The sequence below is a fragment of the Micropterus dolomieu genome, linkage group LG17, assembly GCF_021292245.1.
Source record: "Micropterus dolomieu isolate WLL.071019.BEF.003 ecotype Adirondacks linkage group LG17, ASM2129224v1, whole genome shotgun sequence".
Lineage (NCBI taxonomy): Eukaryota > Metazoa > Chordata > Actinopteri > Centrarchiformes > Centrarchidae > Micropterus > Micropterus dolomieu.
Window position 1 is genome coordinate 485,827 of NC_060166.1, and position 20,652 is coordinate 506,478.

The following is a 20,652-nucleotide window of genomic DNA, read 5'->3' on the forward strand; positions in this document are numbered from 1 at the left end:
CCCCACGAGGCGAGATCTTGTGTGGAGGCCCAGACCGAGGGAGGTTGGCGGTGGTGTGGTGCTTCTTCCATTTCCTGATAACTGCACCGACAGTTGATCTTTTCTCTCCAAGTTGCTTTCCGATTCTCTTGTAGCCCATCCCAGCCTTGTGCAGATCAACAATCTTGTCCCTGATGTCCGTAGAAAGCTCTTTGGTCTTGCCCATGGTGGTGATGTTGGATGCTGGTTGTTTGGGTGTTGACAGGTGTCTTTTATACAGGTAACGAGGTGAGGCAGGTGTATTTGATGTAGATAATTGGTTGGGATTGGGGCTGTGTCTTAAAGAAAGACTAACTGGCTTGTAGGAGCCAGAATACTTGCTGTTTGGTAGGGGGTCAAATACTTGTTTTTCCTCATCAGATGGTTATCAATTTTTATAAATTCATATGATGTGATTTTCTGGAATTTTCTTTGGGATTCTGTCTTTCACTGTTAGAATGTACATATGATTAAAATTGTAGATTGTTGCATTCTTTGTAAGTGGGCAAACCTGCAAAATCAGCAAGGGGTCAAATACTTTTTTCCCCCACTGTATGTCTACATATACTTGAACAGAACTTGATCAAGGCAATATTGTACAGTAACTGTGAATAAGGTGATATCCACTCATCTACTCTTTTCTGTAAAGCTTGACAATTATTAACCTCTGGATCACATTTTATGATCTGATTCTCCAGTAACACACCTGATGAGCTGTATATAAACATCCCTCGCAGTTTACAGACCCACTTCCTGGTAGGAAAGTGGTTTATATGATCTGCATAACCTGTTGGCTTGTTTCCAACCTGAATGTCCGTGTTTCTTGCTCCATTGGACTTTGTTGCTGTGAACTGATAGAAATGATGGGCAAAACGATGGAAAGCCACAACCAGATTACCAGATGCATCTGCACAAGCCAAGCTATTTCATTGAAATGAAAACCTGTAGGCTCTCGGTTTAGTTCCTGAGCTCCCATGGTTGAGAGCCACATATATTGTTGACACACATGAATGCGTGTGATGTTGTTTTTTTTTTGTCATGTCAAACAGCCACCAATGTGAGTCACCTGGGCTGTCCTCCCCAGTCTGGCTACGTGAGAGGATTCAACCATCCGTGTGGTTGCATATGTGTTCCCATCTCAGGGTGAGTACGCTAACACACACCAAGCAAGTACAGTTTGTGTGTAGAGGATATGCTGAGTTCAGGTCATCTTCACCGTACTGTTTGTGCTTCTCTTTTTTTGTTTTACATTTCCAGAGAGCCCAACAAAACCCAGGTGTTCAGTTTCTTCCAGACAGACCTAGGTGGCTTACTCCCTCGCTCCGTGGTCGACTCGTTCTTCCCCTCCAGCATGGCTGAGTTCTACAGCAACCTGGCCAAGGCCGTCAAATCCCTCAAGGACCTTTGACAGCAAAAGATCTGCCTTCAAACCTGAGGTCTACTGACTGGTCAGGCCAAATGCTCATTCCATTTTAAACAGTCCAAACCCAGCAACAATCAAACGGCCCCATATTTAAAATGGATCTAATCCACCATTTATTTTTAATGTGCATTCCTTTATTCCTGTGTTACTGCAGGAGGAATCAGTAAATCCATGATTTGAAAGCAGCTGACATATTGAAAAGTCCCCAAATAAGAACATGGGCTTACATCTGACAAAACTTGTATCTTAAACTCCATTTTGTTTTCCTATTTCATTTACATAGCGCCAATTCACAACAGAAGTTATCTCATTGCACTTTTCATAGAGCAAGTCTAGACCATATTCTTCTTTTTAATATGCCAGTCTCTTTAAACCCCCATCTGTGGGACATTTGTTTCCTCCAATCTTTAGGATGAAAATACAAATCTATATTTGTACGTGTGCAGTACAGAATATCTTTTAATGTAATTGCATACTTCAGTGTGTACAGTAAACATGCATGTTGCATGGACCTTATTTACCCTATGCTGGAATACTGACTCATACCTCATATTTAGTTGTTTGTGTTGTACTTGAAATGCCATAGTTTTGCTCATCTCCACTTGTCTCTGAACCGTGAATATCTGCCTCTTTTATCAGCTACACTGAAGCACAGGTGGGATGGCGTACAGCGGTGGCCTTTTTAAACAAAGGCAGCTTCTTTTTTCTCGGATTATTCTTTCTAAAAGACTGCCTTCTGAATAGGACATGTTTAGTGCTGCTTTGGTTTCTAAAGTACATTTCCCTGTCTTTTTTTTCATATACAGTCCCTGTAAAATCCTCATGTTTTAAGATTAGAACCAAACCAGCTGCCTGCAGTTGGTCTCCCAAGTTCAGCGTAGTCTAATTAGATTTGAGCTAGCTTCTCAAAACTTGGCTGCAATGGCTTTTCTCACTGACTGAACTCACAAAGCTGGTCACAAGCTAACGATGGATTTTCCAGTCCAGCTACCAGACCTTTCATAATGAAAGGGATGTGATGTAACATTAAACATCCCATGTAACATCCAAATGTGTCAATCACATACTTTAAGATTCAATAAACATACATAAGCCAAATGTAACCTGACAAAGCTAGAGAGCTTTACTAGATAGTGTAAAGGGGACACTGTTAAACTGTAAAAGATGCAAAAATGCCTCATGAGGTGTGTCAATGTAATATGTGTCAGCAATATGAGAACACCTGAGTAAGGATCTAACTACTTCCTCCACCACTGCCTTTGTAATGAAAGCCAGATTGAAGTCTCCTCTGTAAATACTAGTTTTGTTTCCTGAGAGAGGTCCTATTCAAAGCAGAGACAAGAAAGAAAATCAAAGGACATGGAAAAGCACGAGACTAAAACATTATGACTCTAAAAAAAGATCCTCATCCTGTACACCTTTAACAAATTATTTTCAATTTTTTCTTTATTTTTATGCTGTGGCTGAATAACAAAAGATTACACTCACCCTTGTTACTTAATAACAAATCAAATGTTCACTGGCTTATTGTCAATGAGCTGTAGCCTCACTTAGAAATGAAGCACACGCCTGTTTTCTCTGTTGCTTGGAACAGCCACTATTCTGCTTTTAATCAGAAGGTATTGGGTTGGGATAGAAGCTGTATGCGCGCTCCCGAGCCTCGCTCCGACTACAACAACACAGCTAACGACACTAACGCCACAAAACAACCGGCCCCCAGCAAAACACAGACTCCAACACAAACTCCACGTAACGATAAAAACAACCAGAAAGGTTTATATGATGAAGCCTGTCAGACCAAAGAGAATCAGATGATGTCAAGTAAAAACACAGTTTCACAAAACATCAGAAAGGCTGGAGTCATAAGAGAGTAACGTCAGCTCGCCGGCTAATGCCCAGCAGTTGCTAAAGTTATCTGGTGTAAGATATAATATGTAACGTTATTTCTTTCCACATTACTTTACCTGCTAACGCGATTCATATTACCATCCTGTGTCCCACCAGTATTATGTCAAAGTTTTTATTTAAGCCTGCAAGAAAGGATGTAACGCTACAAAGCAAATGTGGAGCGATTTGTTTATACTAGCCTTGATGCAAGGCAGGAGCAGCCAGCTACTTTAGTACGGATCTACTGCTGTTTGCTTCATAACGTTCAATTTAGATTTATTGTGTTTTTACTGATACTCAGGTACACAGCTTCTCTTCTTGCGTGACCCCATAATATCCAATGATGCGACATAACTGCACCGGACGACAACAACACAGAGGAAGACCCATCCACTACAGTAACGTTACTTACTGCGGTCTAACAGTTATAAAGTGAGGCAACAATTTCATTTATAATATTCAGCCCAGCTCACTAACCGTTTCATTATCATCCAATACATTTAGCTGTGCTCACAGTGCTGAGCCTCCGGAGAAAGACACACATATAGTAAAGTTAGTTACTGAAAAGCAGCAGGCGAGCTAATGATGACGTATCACGTCGGCAAAATACAGTAAATGTAACATTATCATGTAACAAGCATGGATTACTTCAACCTGCAGCTGATAAAAATATTACTCTAACGCTGCAGTGGGAGTTTACCTGAGTTTCCAGCATGTTGTGTGAAGCTGTCTCCCTGTCTGTCTATAGCTGCTCTCACACTGCCACACTCATACGGCCCTAAAAATAGATCTGTGCGGAAAACTGATTTACGAGTACAACCGACCATAATCTTCCACCATGCCTCAATTTTTAGGTGCGGTTACAACCTGGTCACATATAGTAAAGAAAAATGATTTAAATATATATAAATTCCTTTTTAAAACTCCACAGTGTCCCTTTTTACAGTTGTGTTGCTGACCTAGCCGGTTACAGCTCAAAGTGACGCGGCAGTCTTAAAATATGTTGAAAAGGTATTGAATCTTACTTCAGTATTCCTCTGTATACCCTGGCACAGTAAACGCAGTATTTGTCCAGGCCACCTCACTGTCTACACAGTGTAGACAATGAGAGTTCTGCATGAGGAAAAAGAAATGTACTTGTGGAACGTGAAGTGGACATTAGTGCCAGTATGTCCACTTGTCCAGATTAGGGCAGTCTTTAATTCTTATTTAGCACTTGAAGACATCCACATCCACACTGACCATTGGCTTTATGTATCTCATGTGTTGTTTTTAATGCAAGACTAATTTTCAGGTTAGAGAGATGGGGTGAACAGCTTCACTCCGCTGCACCTGCACACGAAAAAACCTATAGCACTTGAAAGAAAAAAAATCTACAATCATGTCTGTATTTAATAACTGAACAATTTCAAAGTCGCTACTGTATTATATTTACATAAATATTATTCACAAAATATATAAATGTAAGTTATTCCACAACTGCCAGAATCTTATTCAGATATTCACACACACACAGTAATACTTTACTCGTATTAATCTTGCAGCTGACATTGGTCAAGGGAATGAGAAGACACTACAGCTGAGTGGTTTGAAAGACACTATTTAAGCCTTCTCTTCATTATCTCTTCATTAAGGCTGAATTCTTACTGAATAAATTGGATTAATATATTGCTTGAACATGTTAAGAGTGTATAAAGAAATCCCTCAGTATGAAATGAATGGATAAAGAAGAGTTTTCTGAGTCAGGGAAAGCCGGATGAAAGATGTGTAGTACACTGTCGACATACCCACTTTCTTTAGAGCCTGAACATGTGACATGTTTAAACTAGTATTTTTTAGGAGTATCAAGATTCCTTTTAAAAATGTTTTGGCGCTGTATCTGTAACATTTTTACCTCACAGTGAAAGAAAAATTACTTACATTCCATCATTTCCCAGTCATGTGTGCTTGAGATGTTATTGTTTACATGTGGATCTAAAGGTGATTTGTGTGTGTCTGTATTGTTTAAATAAAGCAGGCATTTTTTATGTGAAATTGTTTCAATGTACATGCAAGTATCTGCTAAAGTGAAAGAAACACCCATTTACATGAGGAATACAAAGTGAATGGAAATCAGAGAAGCACAAATTCCTGACATTCAAAGTGAATCAACACTGATCACCTTTTTGGCTAAAGACCCCTGGCCTGTACTACGAAGCGGTGTAACTGGCTTATCCGGGTAACTTCAGGAGTAACTTCGTGACGTCAGGTGTAATTTCCCGATTAACCTATACTACGAAAGGTGTTACCTGAGGTCTGTTGCCATGGCAATATACCTTGTATCTCTAAACTCCTCCGAGCAGGTTTTGTTCATGGTTAACTCGAGGTTATCCTGTATACGCGGACTACACACCACATCTCTACTCAGTGATCATGAGAAGTAGGATATTAATCCACACCACTTCATAATGTTTAGATTTCATCCTGATTTGTTCCACTGCGGTTGCAGTGAAGTTCTGAACACAACAGCATTACGTTCAGACAGCGAGCCCTGCAGACTCGGGGATTTTAGAGAAAAGATCTTAATTAATTAACGGGATAGTTTCTTGGATGTAGCCCATCTGTAATCTATAATTGAAAGTGTTTTCACATATTTAGATTTTTATGTGTCCCAAAAATATGGAGCCAGGGTCGGGGTTAAAAACAGAGGAAAAAAACATCAACTCCCAGATGAAAGTGTGAAATTTCCAAGAAGAAAAATCTGAAATTTGTCATAAACGAAAATAACTCTGCCATGGATTGGGCCTATTCAGAAGAAAACAAAGTCTCTAAGGTGCATGATAGTGATTGTGGGCTAAACTCACAAGTGTTTCCTCACTGCTAAATCCAATCGCAGAGTCTAATATAACTTTCCACTACATGCGTAATACACGGCAGAGGTGTGTGTGTGTGATGTTGCAGCCTTGCAAAGTGAAGTTTCTCTCATAAATGTGTGACTATAATGTCAGAGAATATTTATTTATTAAAATAGTTTTTTACTTGTAGATTAATCTTATATTAATCTAATATTCCCCCTCTCCGCTGGCTCCTTTTTTACTATTACAATGGACCTTATGTGCAGTAGTACCTTTATATCTTAATCATATTACACATAAAAGAAGAGCCCATAAAATACATAATAGAGATTTGAACTACAATAAAAACACTGTGATGATAATTAGGCTACAAATTTAGGCCTACTCATTGTGATGCCAACAAGTCTCCCTGGCTTTGTCAGCCGCCACGATATTAGATTTAGCCGTTAACTTGTCTTTACATTCATAATTTCCTGACACTGCCAACATGCATTCCTCTGGAGAAATACGAAGCAAGCGCCGTTGCGAAAAAAAACTCCGCCTGCACGGCCGAACACACCCCTTTTATGCAAACGCACACCAACTCCAATTAAGTTAACACGGACTCAACTAACCCAACATGTTATCTACTTTCGTAGTACCGTTCAACTCCAGTGTAGGCGGTCAGAGTTTGTCAACCCTGAGTTTGCCTGATAACCCCGAGTTAACTCTGAGTAGGTTGAACTCCCTTCGTAGTACAGGCCCCACAACAAGTGTATGTAATGACATGTGATCTGTATCTGATTACGTTATCTGGATATATGATGACAGGCCTCTGCTCATTACCTCTCCTGCCTGCATTGTGATCGGGTCTCAATATTTAATAGGTGGAGTTATCAACAAACATGGTACAGTATGTCTCAGGTTAAAGTGGCTATAATCGATATTTTTACAATTACAATGTATCAGATGACTGTGAAAACTGATAATTGTTTAGCTGTACAGCCCACAGCTAATAATAATTCCTACCTTTACTCGTGTTGTTTTTGGCAGTAGCAGGCCGCTGTTGTCAGTGAAAAAGCTCTAGAAACCCACTGTTCACGACCCGCTCCGCAGCCAACAGCAGACAGACACAGAGACTAGCTGGTGGGTAGAGACAGATATTTCCTTCAGAAGGCTGTGGACACCAAAACAGAGCTAACAGAGAGTCAGTATTGGACTCCCATTCGCTAGGTAGAACTGCTGGATGTGTAGATGAGCAACTGTTTGCTAACAAGTTTGCCATATCAACTTAAAAGGTGATGATAAGGCAATATGTGTGTTTGACTTAGTGCGGCGAGATCAGTCATTGTTCTAAGTTCACAGTAAGCTCACGGTACGGGAGGTAGAATTTGTCCTACTTGACGGCAGTGTTTTTGTATCCAACCCCTGAAGTCGCCTGCAGATCATGTTTGACTATCAAGTTGGCGAAAAGTCAGCTGCAGTCATCTCGAACACACGTGTACATGTTTACTGCACCAATATGTTCAGCTGACTTCCAATGGCCAGAAAAAATCAGTTATTGCAGGTTTAAGGGAAGTGATGAGGGATTCTCCCAAAGGACTGCTACAATGTGCAAGGCGAGGGTCAAGTTGACCCACTGGGACAGCTGAAGGCATCTGTAGACCTCTCTTCGGTCACCCAGCTAACGAGACAAACATAATTTATACTGTAAGATTGGGATCTGAGCCAGTCGGGAAACGTGATAGCACTAATGCTGGATTGGCTATCCTTGTCAGTCATCTTTCATGTTGTCGTTGTCCCTCGAGAGTCTCTTGAAGCAGCGTTGCGACAGGGCCTCTCTTTCGAGATAGCTTGATTCTTAACTTAACTGTCCAGATGTCATCTTCACCTGCAGAGGTGTTCTGGCTGATCCGACTGCATTCTGCATGCATTTACACATGCAGTAACTCTTTTCTCTGCTCCAGATATGATAACTACATACAGATCACTTAATACTAAACTGAAATCGGGTCCTTGTCCATCTTATATCCTACACTTGCTGGGACGTTTATGTTTTGACTGCCACAAAAAAGTTGGGACTTAACTCACAGAATCACCAGCAGCTTTTTCACCAGTTTGCTGCTAGTTTCTAATTATATTTTGAGGCATCCTCAACAATACAGGACCTGTTTACTGTGAACTACACCTAACATGTAAAAATGCAAGCAGTGAACACTAAACATGAGATTCTGATACAGAACAGTGCGGCAGCATGTGATTCGGTATTGATTTACCCCTGTGCATTCTCTCACCCCAGTGAACTTTGACCAACAAGCATCTCACTGTATCCAGAATGACTAGGTGGTCAAAGAGCATGTATACTATGGCAGAACCAGTCCTAGTTACACCCTTTAAGTATTAGATTGTGACTGTGACGGGTTTTTTGACCACCAGTGAACCCAAATATCCAGAGTAAAGTTTGTGTTCTGTGATTGAGAGACCAATACAAAGTTTCCTTGTGTGCACTGTTCTGGCAACATGTGACTGTTCTTGCCTCCTGTGTTACCCTAGTTTCAGGTTGTCCTGGGGAAATTTAATGGCTGACATGGCAGAATATATGTAAAATGATAGATGTCAAACATATATAATTTATTCCTCTTCATGAGAGCTGCTACTCTTAACATTGAGTTTTACGTGTCTAGTCAGAACACATTGAACTGTTGATCTTGTACTGTTCTGCACCCAGTTAGTTTTGTATTTCACCAGCATTAAAATGATTAATAGAAACATCTTGTTGTCCATCACTGGTCTTCTTCTTAACAGAATAACAGAAAAGCTTCTCACACTTCAAACTATTTTAAAGCCATCTACAAATTTAGAGGATGAAACATCACACAGATTTGGCTCCGTTTTGAACAACTTTATACAAGTTCTAGAAAACAGTAATAGAAAACATTCTTTTGTGGTTGCATGCAAAGACATACTTTGGCAATATGTTTGTGTCATTTTAAGCACAGAAAATTAGAAATGATTAGTACGCATAGAACATTTGAGCAAAGTAGTCTGTTCTGTGCTCGATTATAAATAAAAGTTAAAAGCGCACATTTGTCCTCACATTTCCTGCTGTATGCACACTCAAAGCCTTGGGCACGTGCTCAGTGTCAGGTTATTGTGCATCTTTGTGCATATTAAACACTAATGAGTACAGAATAGATTGAGGGATTATTTCTGTACAAAAATGTCATTCATGTGCTTGCATAAAATCCTTTTCTGTGCTCAAAATGTCCCATTACATGCTCAAGATTGACACAAATACAACTCTAACATTCCAGTTTGGTTTGGTTTGACAGATAACTACTAGTAGCAGGAGAGTCAAACTCAAAGCTACTGAGTCAACCAAAGTGTATTATACTTGTTTCCACATACATACAGTACAACTGCTGAAAAATAGGCATTTATTCTAATATACAGTATATAACTGTCTTCTTTTACAACTGATTTCCTTTTGCTTTTCATACCATTATAGGTTCAAGATACAGGAGCATTAAAACAACACGTAACACCTGTACTCCACACCCATCACAATTTGAATCAGTCCAGTACAACAGCACTGCAGATTTGATGCTGGGCTGTTGTACTGGGTTGCATCGTTCTCTACAGGTGTTGCTTTTATTGTGCCTTTCTCCTGCAGTGCTTCCTTTCTCCTTAAGGTTTGTGCCGATGTCTGAATTTAATCAGACTGATTTTGTAGACTTCGAGACTGATATGTAAGTCAGCTGTTGGAGAACCACCAGCCTTACATTAGCTTTCATGAAGTGTTGTGTGGCTCACAGGGCCTGATTTGTGATTTGCTGTTTCATACTGTGAAGGATAGAGTGGGTAAAATTACTTGGCTCACATCACTACTGTGGTATGAAATAACATTGCAACTATACTTACCCCAGTGTCATGTTTTACTGCATCATACTTAGCCATAATTTCGGCAAATGTATGTATGAATGTAATTTACCACATATTTTACAAAAACATTGTCATGGAGGCAGAGATATAAGCAGTTTGCACAGTCGGGCTATTGAATCAATAATAATTCATGCACACAAGTGATTTTTTTTTTATGCTCTCGAACTCAATTTGTTTGCACAAATGAACAGAACATGGCATTAAACTTGTTCTGTCTCAACATTTCAACGTGTTCCCTCAACACTTATTTTGTACAGTTGTGATGCTGATTGGATATAGTCTGTTTGCCGGTTAATTGTGTTATGTTTGATGTCCCTCAATCTGAGAGCACGGATTCAGTAATTCAAAAAACAATTAAGAATTTAAGAGCATAATTTATTTATTTGTGTGCACAAATTTGTTCTTTGTCTCCCCGTGACACTATTCTATATCTATATTCAACAAGCCAGATCCCATTACGCTGTAAAAAAAAAACGGCACTATGCAGGATAATCCACTGGAACAAACATTTATACTATGTTCTACTGAAGGTAAACTTTCTGACAGTGTGCTCTGCAGATTATTGACTCACCACTGTGGGTAAGTGAGAAAACTTGGGTTTTAGATCTGGTCAGACATTTGATATAAAAATAATAAAAATGATTTAGAAGTTGTCCAACCACTCTGTCTATGGTAGACCACAATGACTGGCTGATAGGATTTCTATGATATTGAGGCCAATATTGGTGTGCCGCAAGTGCTGCTGTTTGTTTAGTTTCTCTTTTTGTAAGCAGCCATGTGTGTCATTCTACTGGCCCCTGCCTCCTCCTGATGACTGCTGTGACGGGTCCTTCAGGTAAAGCCTTGATCATGTTCCAGGCCTCAAAGCGAGTCATGTCCTGCAGGCTGATTCCCTGGACCTGCAGCAGTTCATCTCCACACTGCAGACTGCTCTGCTCAGCTGCTCCACCTGACACACACACACACAGTTGGGAAGGGTATTCTAAAAAAACAACTAATTATTAGCTCTTTGCATCTTTCACAAAATTGTGATAACTGGTTTCAGTATGTTTGGGGAATGTGTTTCAGTACTGACAACAGAGCATTTGTTTTCAGATTTTTTTTCTCCAGAATTTGAAAATGTGTTTCTACAGACTTTATTTCATTCTATTTCACAAAAAGCCAAACAAGAGAATAAGACTGATTAAGCATTCATTGCCAAGTTTCAGTCATTTACAGTTTTACATAGTTGCATGACTGCAGACATGAGTACTATTACAACTGTAGTACTCATGTCTGCAGCAGCTTCCTTTCCCAGATTTGAAACTAATTGCACTCCGGAAATGCATCACATCCTCTCCTCCTTCAAATATCAAGAAATATGAAGTGTCTCTTCTCTATAATAACATTCATTCACATCACAGAAAATCTGCTTTCTGTCATTTTAGCAAATAAACAGAAGCAATCAAATAATAATGATAATATGTTATATCTGTTTATTAGTCATGGTTAATAAGAAAGCCTAGTGTTTGAATTTACTGGAAATTGTTTAATTGTAAGTATAATGAAATCATAATAATGTCAGCATCATGAATATACCTGTAAAGATCCTGTTGATGACTAAAGGTCTGTCTCCGTGGATTGAGCCTTTTCCTCCCTCCAGAGTAAACCCAACTCCACCAGCTCCTTTCTCCAGCTGCAAACTCACCGGAGCTCCCTGCTCCTCCACTGCAGCACAAAACACAATTCACAGAAAATGGCAAATGTAGCCTGCACACCTTTATGTACAGCGGGAAAATAAAGGTTAAGATATTAAAAGGTACAACTGATCCCATAGTACGGAATGTGGAACCTTTTTAGGCAAACATAAACTGCAGGGCTTATTTTCTAATTAAATTGAAACTCGTGTTTTAGAAAAGCATTGGAATCTGGAGAGGCTCAGACTCTTCAGGTTTAGGTCTACACCCCTGTGTGTTGTATGACTCACCTACAGGGTTGGGCTCTTTGCTCCCACAGTCTCCTCCCTCTGTTCCTTCCTCCTCTGTTCTCTTACAGACAACCACCACTGCCAGCTTCAGACTGCGGGCCTGACGCAGAACAGCAGTGGCATCAGCGTGGGTGACGTCACGCAGAGTTTGTCCGTTTATAGACAACACCTCATCTCCTTTCTGAATGGTGCCCTCCTGAGCTGCCAGGCCACTGGGAAACACTTTGTGGACCTGGGTGCAAGACAGTCATATATATAATTTTCAGTGGCACAAAGTGTAAAATGCATATTTATTTTTTTTGTTCATTCACCCTTGCACACCTTTGATCAGAAGTAAATTATCTACAAATTGTTTTCAGCCTGTTTTTAGCTAAAATGAACTGACAGGGCTATAGAACTGTAGTCCACAAATTTGCCAAGCGTTGTGTGTTTTATTTGGCTGGTCTGGAAAGGATCTGAACCATGAGTTTTGTGATCTGTTGCACCCCTAAAAAAGAGTAGTCTTATTTACTTACTGTATGACTGTTTTCTTCAGAGGCCTTGACATTACAATAATAGATGCACTAAATGGTCCCTGACCATTTTGGACCTATGTCCAAACAAGTAAATTCTAATTCTTCACGAGGTGTTACATTCATCAAACACTGAATTTTAGTAGTATACATTAAGTACAATAAGTATACATTGCCATCATGGTGGTTAATGCTTTGGTCACAAATGCTTTGTTGTATATTATTGAATATACAGTATTATGAGAAGCCGCCTAGTTGCTTGCACACACAAACTGTCATGCACATACATGCACACACGCTTGCACATACACACATACTGTAATGCGTGAATATTTGTGTATGCGCAAGGTGAGTATTTATATATGTGTGAGGTTAAAGCCGAGGTTCTTGTTGTAAGGTTACCTTGAGTGCCATGAAAGGCGCCATCAAATAAAATGTATTATTATTTCTATTCTATTATTATTATTCTGAGTCATTTCCTTGCAATGTTGAATAGCCACACCATTTGGCAAATACTTTTTGACAAATAGCTTAATTTTGTGCTCAAAGTTGCAAAAATTGCTTAGTTTCTAAAACAGGCCGGTGATGTATGACTATATAATAATTCCACAAGTCATACGTCATCCTCCAAGTTTGCGTCTCGTTAAGTCAGAGCATTAAACTGATAAAATTCATTGTGAGCTAGCTAACCAAGTTATCATATATTTTATTTAGTATTTAGCTATATATCTCTGTGTGACTGTCTGTCTGATGGTTGGTTTGTCTTTCTAGTTAAGTTAGCTACCTTAGTTGTAGTTAGCTAACCTAAGAAAGTTGGCTAACAGAGGGTCTTCATTTTATATTTTAGACTACAGACAGACTGCAGACCAATGTGGCACAAATCTGATTTTTTTGCTCATATGTGACCCAGATCTAAACATTTTATGACAGAGTGAACAGGCCAAGTCACATGGAATTTGATCTTTTCCGGAATTGGGCCACTTCCATATGTGGTCCAAATCCGATACAGATCTTTTTAAATGCAACATCAGTCTGGACACTCAGGTCCGAACTGATGCGACTTAGACGTCACTCTAGAGCAGCTGTTGTCACAGTGCTGCTGTAGACGGAGCCGCGGTGAATGAAAAAGCTTCACAAAAATAAAATTAAAATTATTATACATGTGGCTGTCTTCCTCCTCTACCTTGCTATCATCTGCTCAAGAATTGTCTTTCTTACACGTGAAATCGACCAGACCACAAACTCTCTTCTGAGTTATGTGCATGCTATTTGTTCATGCGGACACAGTGGGGAGGGAGAGAGACGGAGGGAGTGGGGCAGTTGTGTTGGACAGCGCCAGAATCAAAAGAACAGAAAGTTGTGAATACTTGTCATGTCACCCGTGAGAGGACAATAAAAAACGTGAGTCTCCTGTGAGCTAATCAGAGCTAACCTCTTTTTCTCCTTGTTTACTTCTGTAGCCTGCAATAGCGTACTGCGTGTGGCGTTGTGTTATTCTTCTGCGCATGCGGGTCACGCTCAGGCCGCGGACAGTTCACACTGGGGTCTGATATGGGCCACATTTAAGCAATAATGTGAACTGTCAAAAAATCGGAATTAAGCGTTAAGGCCTGCAGTCTGAACGTAGCCTTTAGTTTCCTCCTCGGTTTAATGTACCATTTATTTTCATAATGGCATCTGTGTGTGCGGTGTTTGTAATCAGAGGTTGGACATCTATGGTTGGAGAACAGTTGACAGATAACACATCACATATTCACCTGCATGTTAGGACTGTGGTTTTGTGTTCATGCTTTTTCCTGTTTTAGTCTGTTTTTGTGGGTTTGGTTTTGGGTTCTGTGTTTCTGTAAGTTTTATTAGATCTGGGGTTGGGATTTGGGGTTTTGTGTTTTGTAGCCTAGCTTATTCTTTTGTTCATTCACATGTTTAGTTTACTTAGTATCTGTCTTGTCTCGTATCTTAATTTTAGTCCTGCATTTTAGTCCTGTGTCTTAGTTCATGTCTTTGTATTTATTCCTGGTTGTGTGTTTGTTGTTATTTTGGCCTTGCCGGCTCTGTGTTCGGTCTGTTCTGTGGTTGTTTGTTCTCTTGTGTTAGTTGTCATGCCTTGTGTTCAGTGTTCAGTCTGCTTGTTTCATGTTCTGTTTGATTTTCATCTATTCCGTGTTCAGTTTGTGTTTCTGCATTTTGGTCTGGTCTTGTCTGTTCCCCTCAGTTAGTTTCACCTGCTTGCCTGTGTCTGTTTTCTGTCTAATTACCTCATGTCCTCCACCTGGTCTTGGTCCCGCCCTTCTCATTACCTGGTGTTTAAATGTTTGCTTGTTCTGTTCAGTCTCTGTTCCATCCTCATTGAATGTTGAGTGTTCTGTCATGCCCTGTTCTGTGTGTTTTTGGATTTACCCAGTGGATTGTTCCTTATTTCTGGATTTCCCCTGAGGATTATGTTTCTGTTTGGAGTTACTTTTGTTTGGACATTTGCCGCTGTGCTCCCAGCGTAAGACTGCTTTGTTTAACTTTAATAAATCTTGATTTTGAACTGCATCCTCCTGGCCCTTGTCTGCATTTCAGTCCACACTTCTGCTACCTGCCATTGCACTCAGCCTCCCCCCTGACACGGCAACCTTTTTATAAAAGGTCTGTCGCCAGCAAGAATTTTACTGATGACCGTTTCACCAACGCATCAGCAGAGGAGATGGTATCAGAAGGCTGAAGCTGAAGAGTGATGCCATCAGCGTTGGTGAAATGGGGGGTTGTGCACTGTGAAATGTTTCAAATGATTTATTCACACTAGTAAACTTAACACACTAGTAGCTTCTCCGCTTATTTTTGACAACTATCAGCTCATTAAAGGAGGTCCTGAAAGCTCAACGCATTGCAACTTAAGAAGAAACATAATGCAATAGTTTTAGCTTGGTGAACCTAATATATAGAAAGTAGGTATTTATTACATATGAATATTATGTGCAGTCAAAAGCTAATGGCACTTTGTAGTCAAAAGGTGGCAGCATTGCCTCAACACTTTCAACCATGATGGTAACTGAGAGGTTGATGTGATGGTGTGTTATATAAACACATTTTTTTCTTTCCACAGTATACGCATCAGCCCTCATGGAGTCCAGTGCACCTGCCCCGCTTTGCAGATCGGCCAAAAGATCCTCATGGATGGATGACTCAGCCTTTATTGGTTAGCGGTTTAACACAGGACATAAATGTAATGTAATGTGTAATGTGTTCCCAGTTTTCAGGTTGAGATCTTTTTTTCACTTTATATATTCTTCCTTTAGGCAATATTATCAGGAAACACTCAATAAAATTTAATTGTTATGCAGATGATACTCAATTATATCTATCGATCAAGCCAGATGAAACAAATCAATTAGCTAAACTTCAAATGTGCCTTCAGGATGTTAAAACCTTGATGACCTGTAATTTTCTAATGTTAAACTCAGATAAAACTGAAGTTATGGTTCTGGGGCCCAAGCACCCCTGTGATGCATTATCTAAAGATATAGTTTCCCTGAATGGCATCGCCCTGGCCTCCAGCACCACTGTGTGGAATCTCAGGACATGTCGTTTAAGTCTCACATTAAGCAAATTTCAAGGACCGCCTTTTTTCACCTACGTAATATTGCTAAAATCAGGAACATTCTGTCTAAAAATGAGACAGAAAAACTAGTCCACGCATTTGTTACTTCTAGGCTGGATTACTGCAATTCCTTATTATCAGGCTGCTCGAAAAAATCCGTTAAGACTTATTCAGTCAGTCTATAGCAACATCACCTTTACTGTCTGTACCTCTGTGTGTATATTGTGTAGGCTGCCTCCCTCCCCTCTCTCTCTCTCCCTCACCCCCAACCGGTCGAGGCAGATGGCCGCCCACCCTGAGCCATGGTTCTGCTCGAGGTTTCTGCCTCTTAAAAGGAAGTTTTTCCTTGCCTCTGTCGCCTAGTTCTGCTCTTGGTGGGAATTGTTGGGCTTCTGTAAATAACATCACTGAGTACAGTCTAGACCTGCTCTTTTATGAAAAGCGCTCTGAGATAACTGTTGTTGTGATTTGGCGCTATATAAATAAAATTGAATGGAATTGAATATTTAAATCAAGTGATCTGGCTTGATCACTTTCTTTCAGATCAGCTATTTGTGAAATACCTCAAAACCTTAGAGAGATTTAGATTAAATCTGGTAAACAAATAGGTCTCAGCCAATGCTTGAGGTGTGACCTTTTTCGTTCTCAACATTGCAAGATAGTATTTTGAAAATTGTCAATGTACTCACTCACTGTCACTATATTTTCATGTGGAGCCAGTAGATGTTAATTAAAATATTTTCAATTAATAAAATACTTTTGGTGTGGAATACCCACTCAGTGCTAATATCATTGCTCTTCATGGAGCAGGTCTGGGGATAAAATCCCTGTCATGAAAACTTTCTGTAAATTTTTTGGGGGGATAAAAGTAAATGTACATGGAAGATGAAAGTTCTTGCCTATCTGATACTTATCAACAATGCCGAAACAATGTTAGCTCTCTGTGTATCTTTGTGAATGCCAAATTAGCAAAACATTCCTATTTTACACTGCTTACTCAGTCCAGTAATAACTTAAAACCTATATTCTTAGCTTAGTTTTTAAATGGCCTTAATTTTATTTGTTTTGGATCATTCTTAATTACTTACTTAAACATTGTTTATCTTTTACATCTCTTGCCTGTAGTTATACCGTTTTTAAAATTGTAAATACTATTAATTTACATTAAAAATATTAACTTTCCTCTGGTTTTATTAGAGGATCATTCAGATCACCTGTTGCACAGGGTGTGGGGACTGACTCTTCAACAATGACTGAGAGCAGCTTGGTGATTCCTCTCTTGGACAATCAGATTGTGGGAAACTGCGCACCCAGAGTATTCTGATCCTTCCTCTTTTTGGTGCAGAACTCACTTTATCATTGAGAGTTCTTTGCCATCTCTCTTGTTAATCACAGAAAGTGTGAGTGTTGAGTATTCTAGAACTGAACACAGAGAGAACATAGAACCCCTTAGTGCCTGTACCAGGGCAGTCTTTGGTGTCATTTGAGATGCAGGCTTACTTTATGTTTTAGCTTTGTTTCATTAAACCTCCTTACCCATTGTTTTTTTTGTTTTGTTTTTTTTAACTTTTTTGAACAGGTGTTCCTTTGTTCTTGAAGAGGTATTTTTTTGGTGTGACTTGTTCTCCAATTGTTTTTTAAAATGTTTTATTATGTGGTTAGGAATGGGGTCTCAGGCTCCTTTCCCCACAGCTGAGACCTGTGGAACAGTACCAAAATATAATGAAGTAATGTAAATGCTCCGTACTTGTATAGCACCTTTCTATTCTTTTCAACCACTCAAAGCGCTTTTACACTACATCTGCATTCACCATTCACTGAGCCTAAGTGCTCAAACAGAAACTAACATTCACACACATTGATACTGGCAGAACAGCCACCAGGGGGGTTCAGTATCTTGCCCAAGGACACTTCCACATGAAGGATTGACATGCCGTTGATTGAACCGCCGGCATTCTGATTAGTCGCCCCGAGTGAGACCACATGTTTATTGTAAGGCTCTGTGAACATGTTTAGGCTTGTCAGGACAGAGAGCCACCGTTGACCATCAGAGGTAGCAGCTACAGACATAAGTGAATGAAACTTAAAATCAAGAATGAATGAACACTATTTAACATGGAGAAACTACCTAGTGATGAGATTAAAATCTTTGACAGCTAGTCACGGCCTTATGTCAGTCTAACCCTTGTTCTAATGTGATCAGTATGAATGTGTAGTGACTGCTGCTTACTGTAGTAGCTTTGCTCTCCAGGTCAGACCCTCCAGCGATGCTGAAGCCCAGTCCAGCTCCCTCCTCTTTATGCAGAATCACAACATGGATGTCCACCAGTTGCTGTGTGAAAAGAGGCAGAGTTAATACTGTATTGACCGGACTGTACACACAGACTGCCGTTCTCAAGAGTGCTTTATTGCTCGACCTGGACCTGTTGGTTTATATCCAACATAATGCCACACCAGCTAACGGCACCCTCTGTAGGTTGGCTGTTACAATAGTCAGTATCATTGCCACTACTGCACTTTATTTTTTATGATTAGCTCAGATTACATGTTTAACTGGCTTGTTACTTTGGAGGGACTTGGAGCCACCAAGCATTGTTTACATTCACAGAACTGTATTTTCATTTCTAGATCATGTTTCCAAATGTAATAGAGAGGCGTCGTCCCTCTGCTTCCGGTGGACCACCATGAGACTTTTGTTTAGGAAAAAAAGTATGGCAAAAGACAAATAATTTTTCTTCGTTCTTCCCAGCTGATTAAAAGGACCAGGCATCGCTGGACAAAACACATCTGGGACATGTTCAATCTAAAAATGGTGTGTACCATTTTGCTACAGTTTCCGGGTTTAACTACTCCTCAAAACTAGGGGTCGACCAATAATCGGTCTGACCAATTATCAGCGCCGATATTTAGTATTTTTCCAATAACCTGCATGGGCCATTTTAAAAACAGATATAATGAATTAATTTAAAAAATGCGCTCCTTTGGCTCTGATGCAGCTCGAGCCCACAGAGTGGTGAGTGCAATGTTCCGCCCACCGTACTAGCTGATTGGTTACAAGTCAGGAGTAATAACTTATCAACACTGACTATTGTGCGTAAGTAGCCAATAGAACAAGCGAGCCGACACGCAGCAGCCCCTGCACCTCCTCTCAGCAGAGCTCCGCATGCTCACACCCTGTAGAGCGAAGTAGTGATGTGCGATACCCCTTAATTCCTATACGGCTGGTATTGCCAATGCCAATACCAATACTTTTTACATATTTTATTTCTAGTTTAATGTAATCTCGCCCCTCCCGTTTCTGTATTTATGAGAGAAATAAGGAGTAGGCTGTAGCCTTACCAAATAATATCCTGCTCAGAACTGCCGCTTCATAACATCATCCTATTATTGTGACAGACTTAATCTCAGATGTTTAGGGAAGTTTGCGGTGTTGCCAAAGTATTTCACTGTCTTTGCACACACATCTTCACAGCTAAAATACAGCCAGACGTGACTGTTTCTACAGTCAGCCAGAGTCAGTATTCAATCGCGGGAAATGTAAAGGGCGGCAGCGGCTCACTTCAAAGAAGCTCCGTCACAGAGCCGTAGGGCAAGCATGACTTTGGCGGAAGGAAAAGTAGTTCCTATCAACCAAGTATAATTAGACCATCCTGGTGACAGTAAGATACTTATAATAAAACACTCACTCACTCCAAATGACTGAGTTTAGATATCGATCCTTTTATATGAGTATCGATCCTGGAGCAGGAAACTTTGGTATCAGAAATATCGATACTTTACGATCGATCCGCACATCACTAGAGCGAAGTGAGAGGGGATCAGTATAGCTTACACAAGTTGACCATAACTAAGCAAGTGCAGCAAAACCTGGATCAGGACAACAAGCAGGAACGTGTACAAAGCAATGTTTTATTCTACTCTGTCTCGTCCACAAGGTTTTACACAGGCACGTGTGCTAGCTCTGCTAATAGCTAGTTTGTCCTAAACAAGCTAAAACGAAATGTCTGTCTGTAGCCTGTTGAGCTGAGATGCTGCGTACCTTAACATTTAGCAAATCCTTGTAAACTCTTGTAGAGAGAAACCAGCAGCAGAGGAGGACGACTGCCACGGATCTAAACTTTACTCAGTATTTTTAGTATTTAACATGTTCCATTTGTTTCTAGTGGGATACTGATTTTATATTGTTACTTTGCTGCTGTAAACCTTTGTTGCTGATCTGAAGGTAGTTCAAATAAAATATTAAATTTGATTACTGTTCTGAATTTATTCTTTTTTAAATATCATGTTTTAAAGGCAATTATTTAGTAATGAAAAACCAATAATAGTATAGATAAAGAACAGAACCAATAAATCAATAAAATCCTAACACTATAAAAAGAATAGAATATAAATGACAGCAGGTAAAGACAAAGTTTATGATAATTTATCAATCATAGTTAACAAGTTCATCTCTGGGATGGATCTCTAATTCATTTAATTTACTATTTATAAAGATTAAACATTAAAAT

The 20,652-nt window shown here is 39.8% G+C and overlaps 2 protein-coding genes across 2 annotated transcripts in view; one reads left to right on the forward strand and one right to left on the reverse strand.

Moving 5' to 3' along the window:
* The window catches only part of stard5 (StAR-related lipid transfer (START) domain containing 5), a 7,363-nt gene extending 5,370 nt beyond the window's left edge, over window positions 1-1,993 (forward strand). Inside the window, exons 5-6 of the mRNA XM_046074360.1 lie at window positions 1,068-1,161; window positions 1,276-1,993. Of these exons, the coding sequence (XP_045930316.1) occupies window positions 1,068-1,161; window positions 1,276-1,426 (245 nt within the window). The 3' untranslated portion in view covers window positions 1,427-1,993. The remainder of the gene's footprint in view (window positions 1-1,067; window positions 1,162-1,275) is intronic.
* Window positions 1,994-9,028: 7,035 nt separating this feature from the next.
* Window positions 9,029-20,652, reverse strand: part of il16 (interleukin 16) — a 56,383-nt gene continuing 44,759 nt past the window's right edge. Inside the window, exons 23-26 of the mRNA XM_046074322.1 lie at window positions 18,375-18,476; window positions 12,050-12,281; window positions 11,662-11,790; window positions 9,029-11,032 (exon numbers count right to left, since the gene is read on the reverse strand). Coding sequence (XP_045930278.1) covers window positions 10,866-11,032; window positions 11,662-11,790; window positions 12,050-12,281; window positions 18,375-18,476 — 630 coding nt within the window. The 3' untranslated portion in view covers window positions 9,029-10,865. The remainder of the gene's footprint in view (window positions 11,033-11,661; window positions 11,791-12,049; window positions 12,282-18,374; window positions 18,477-20,652) is intronic.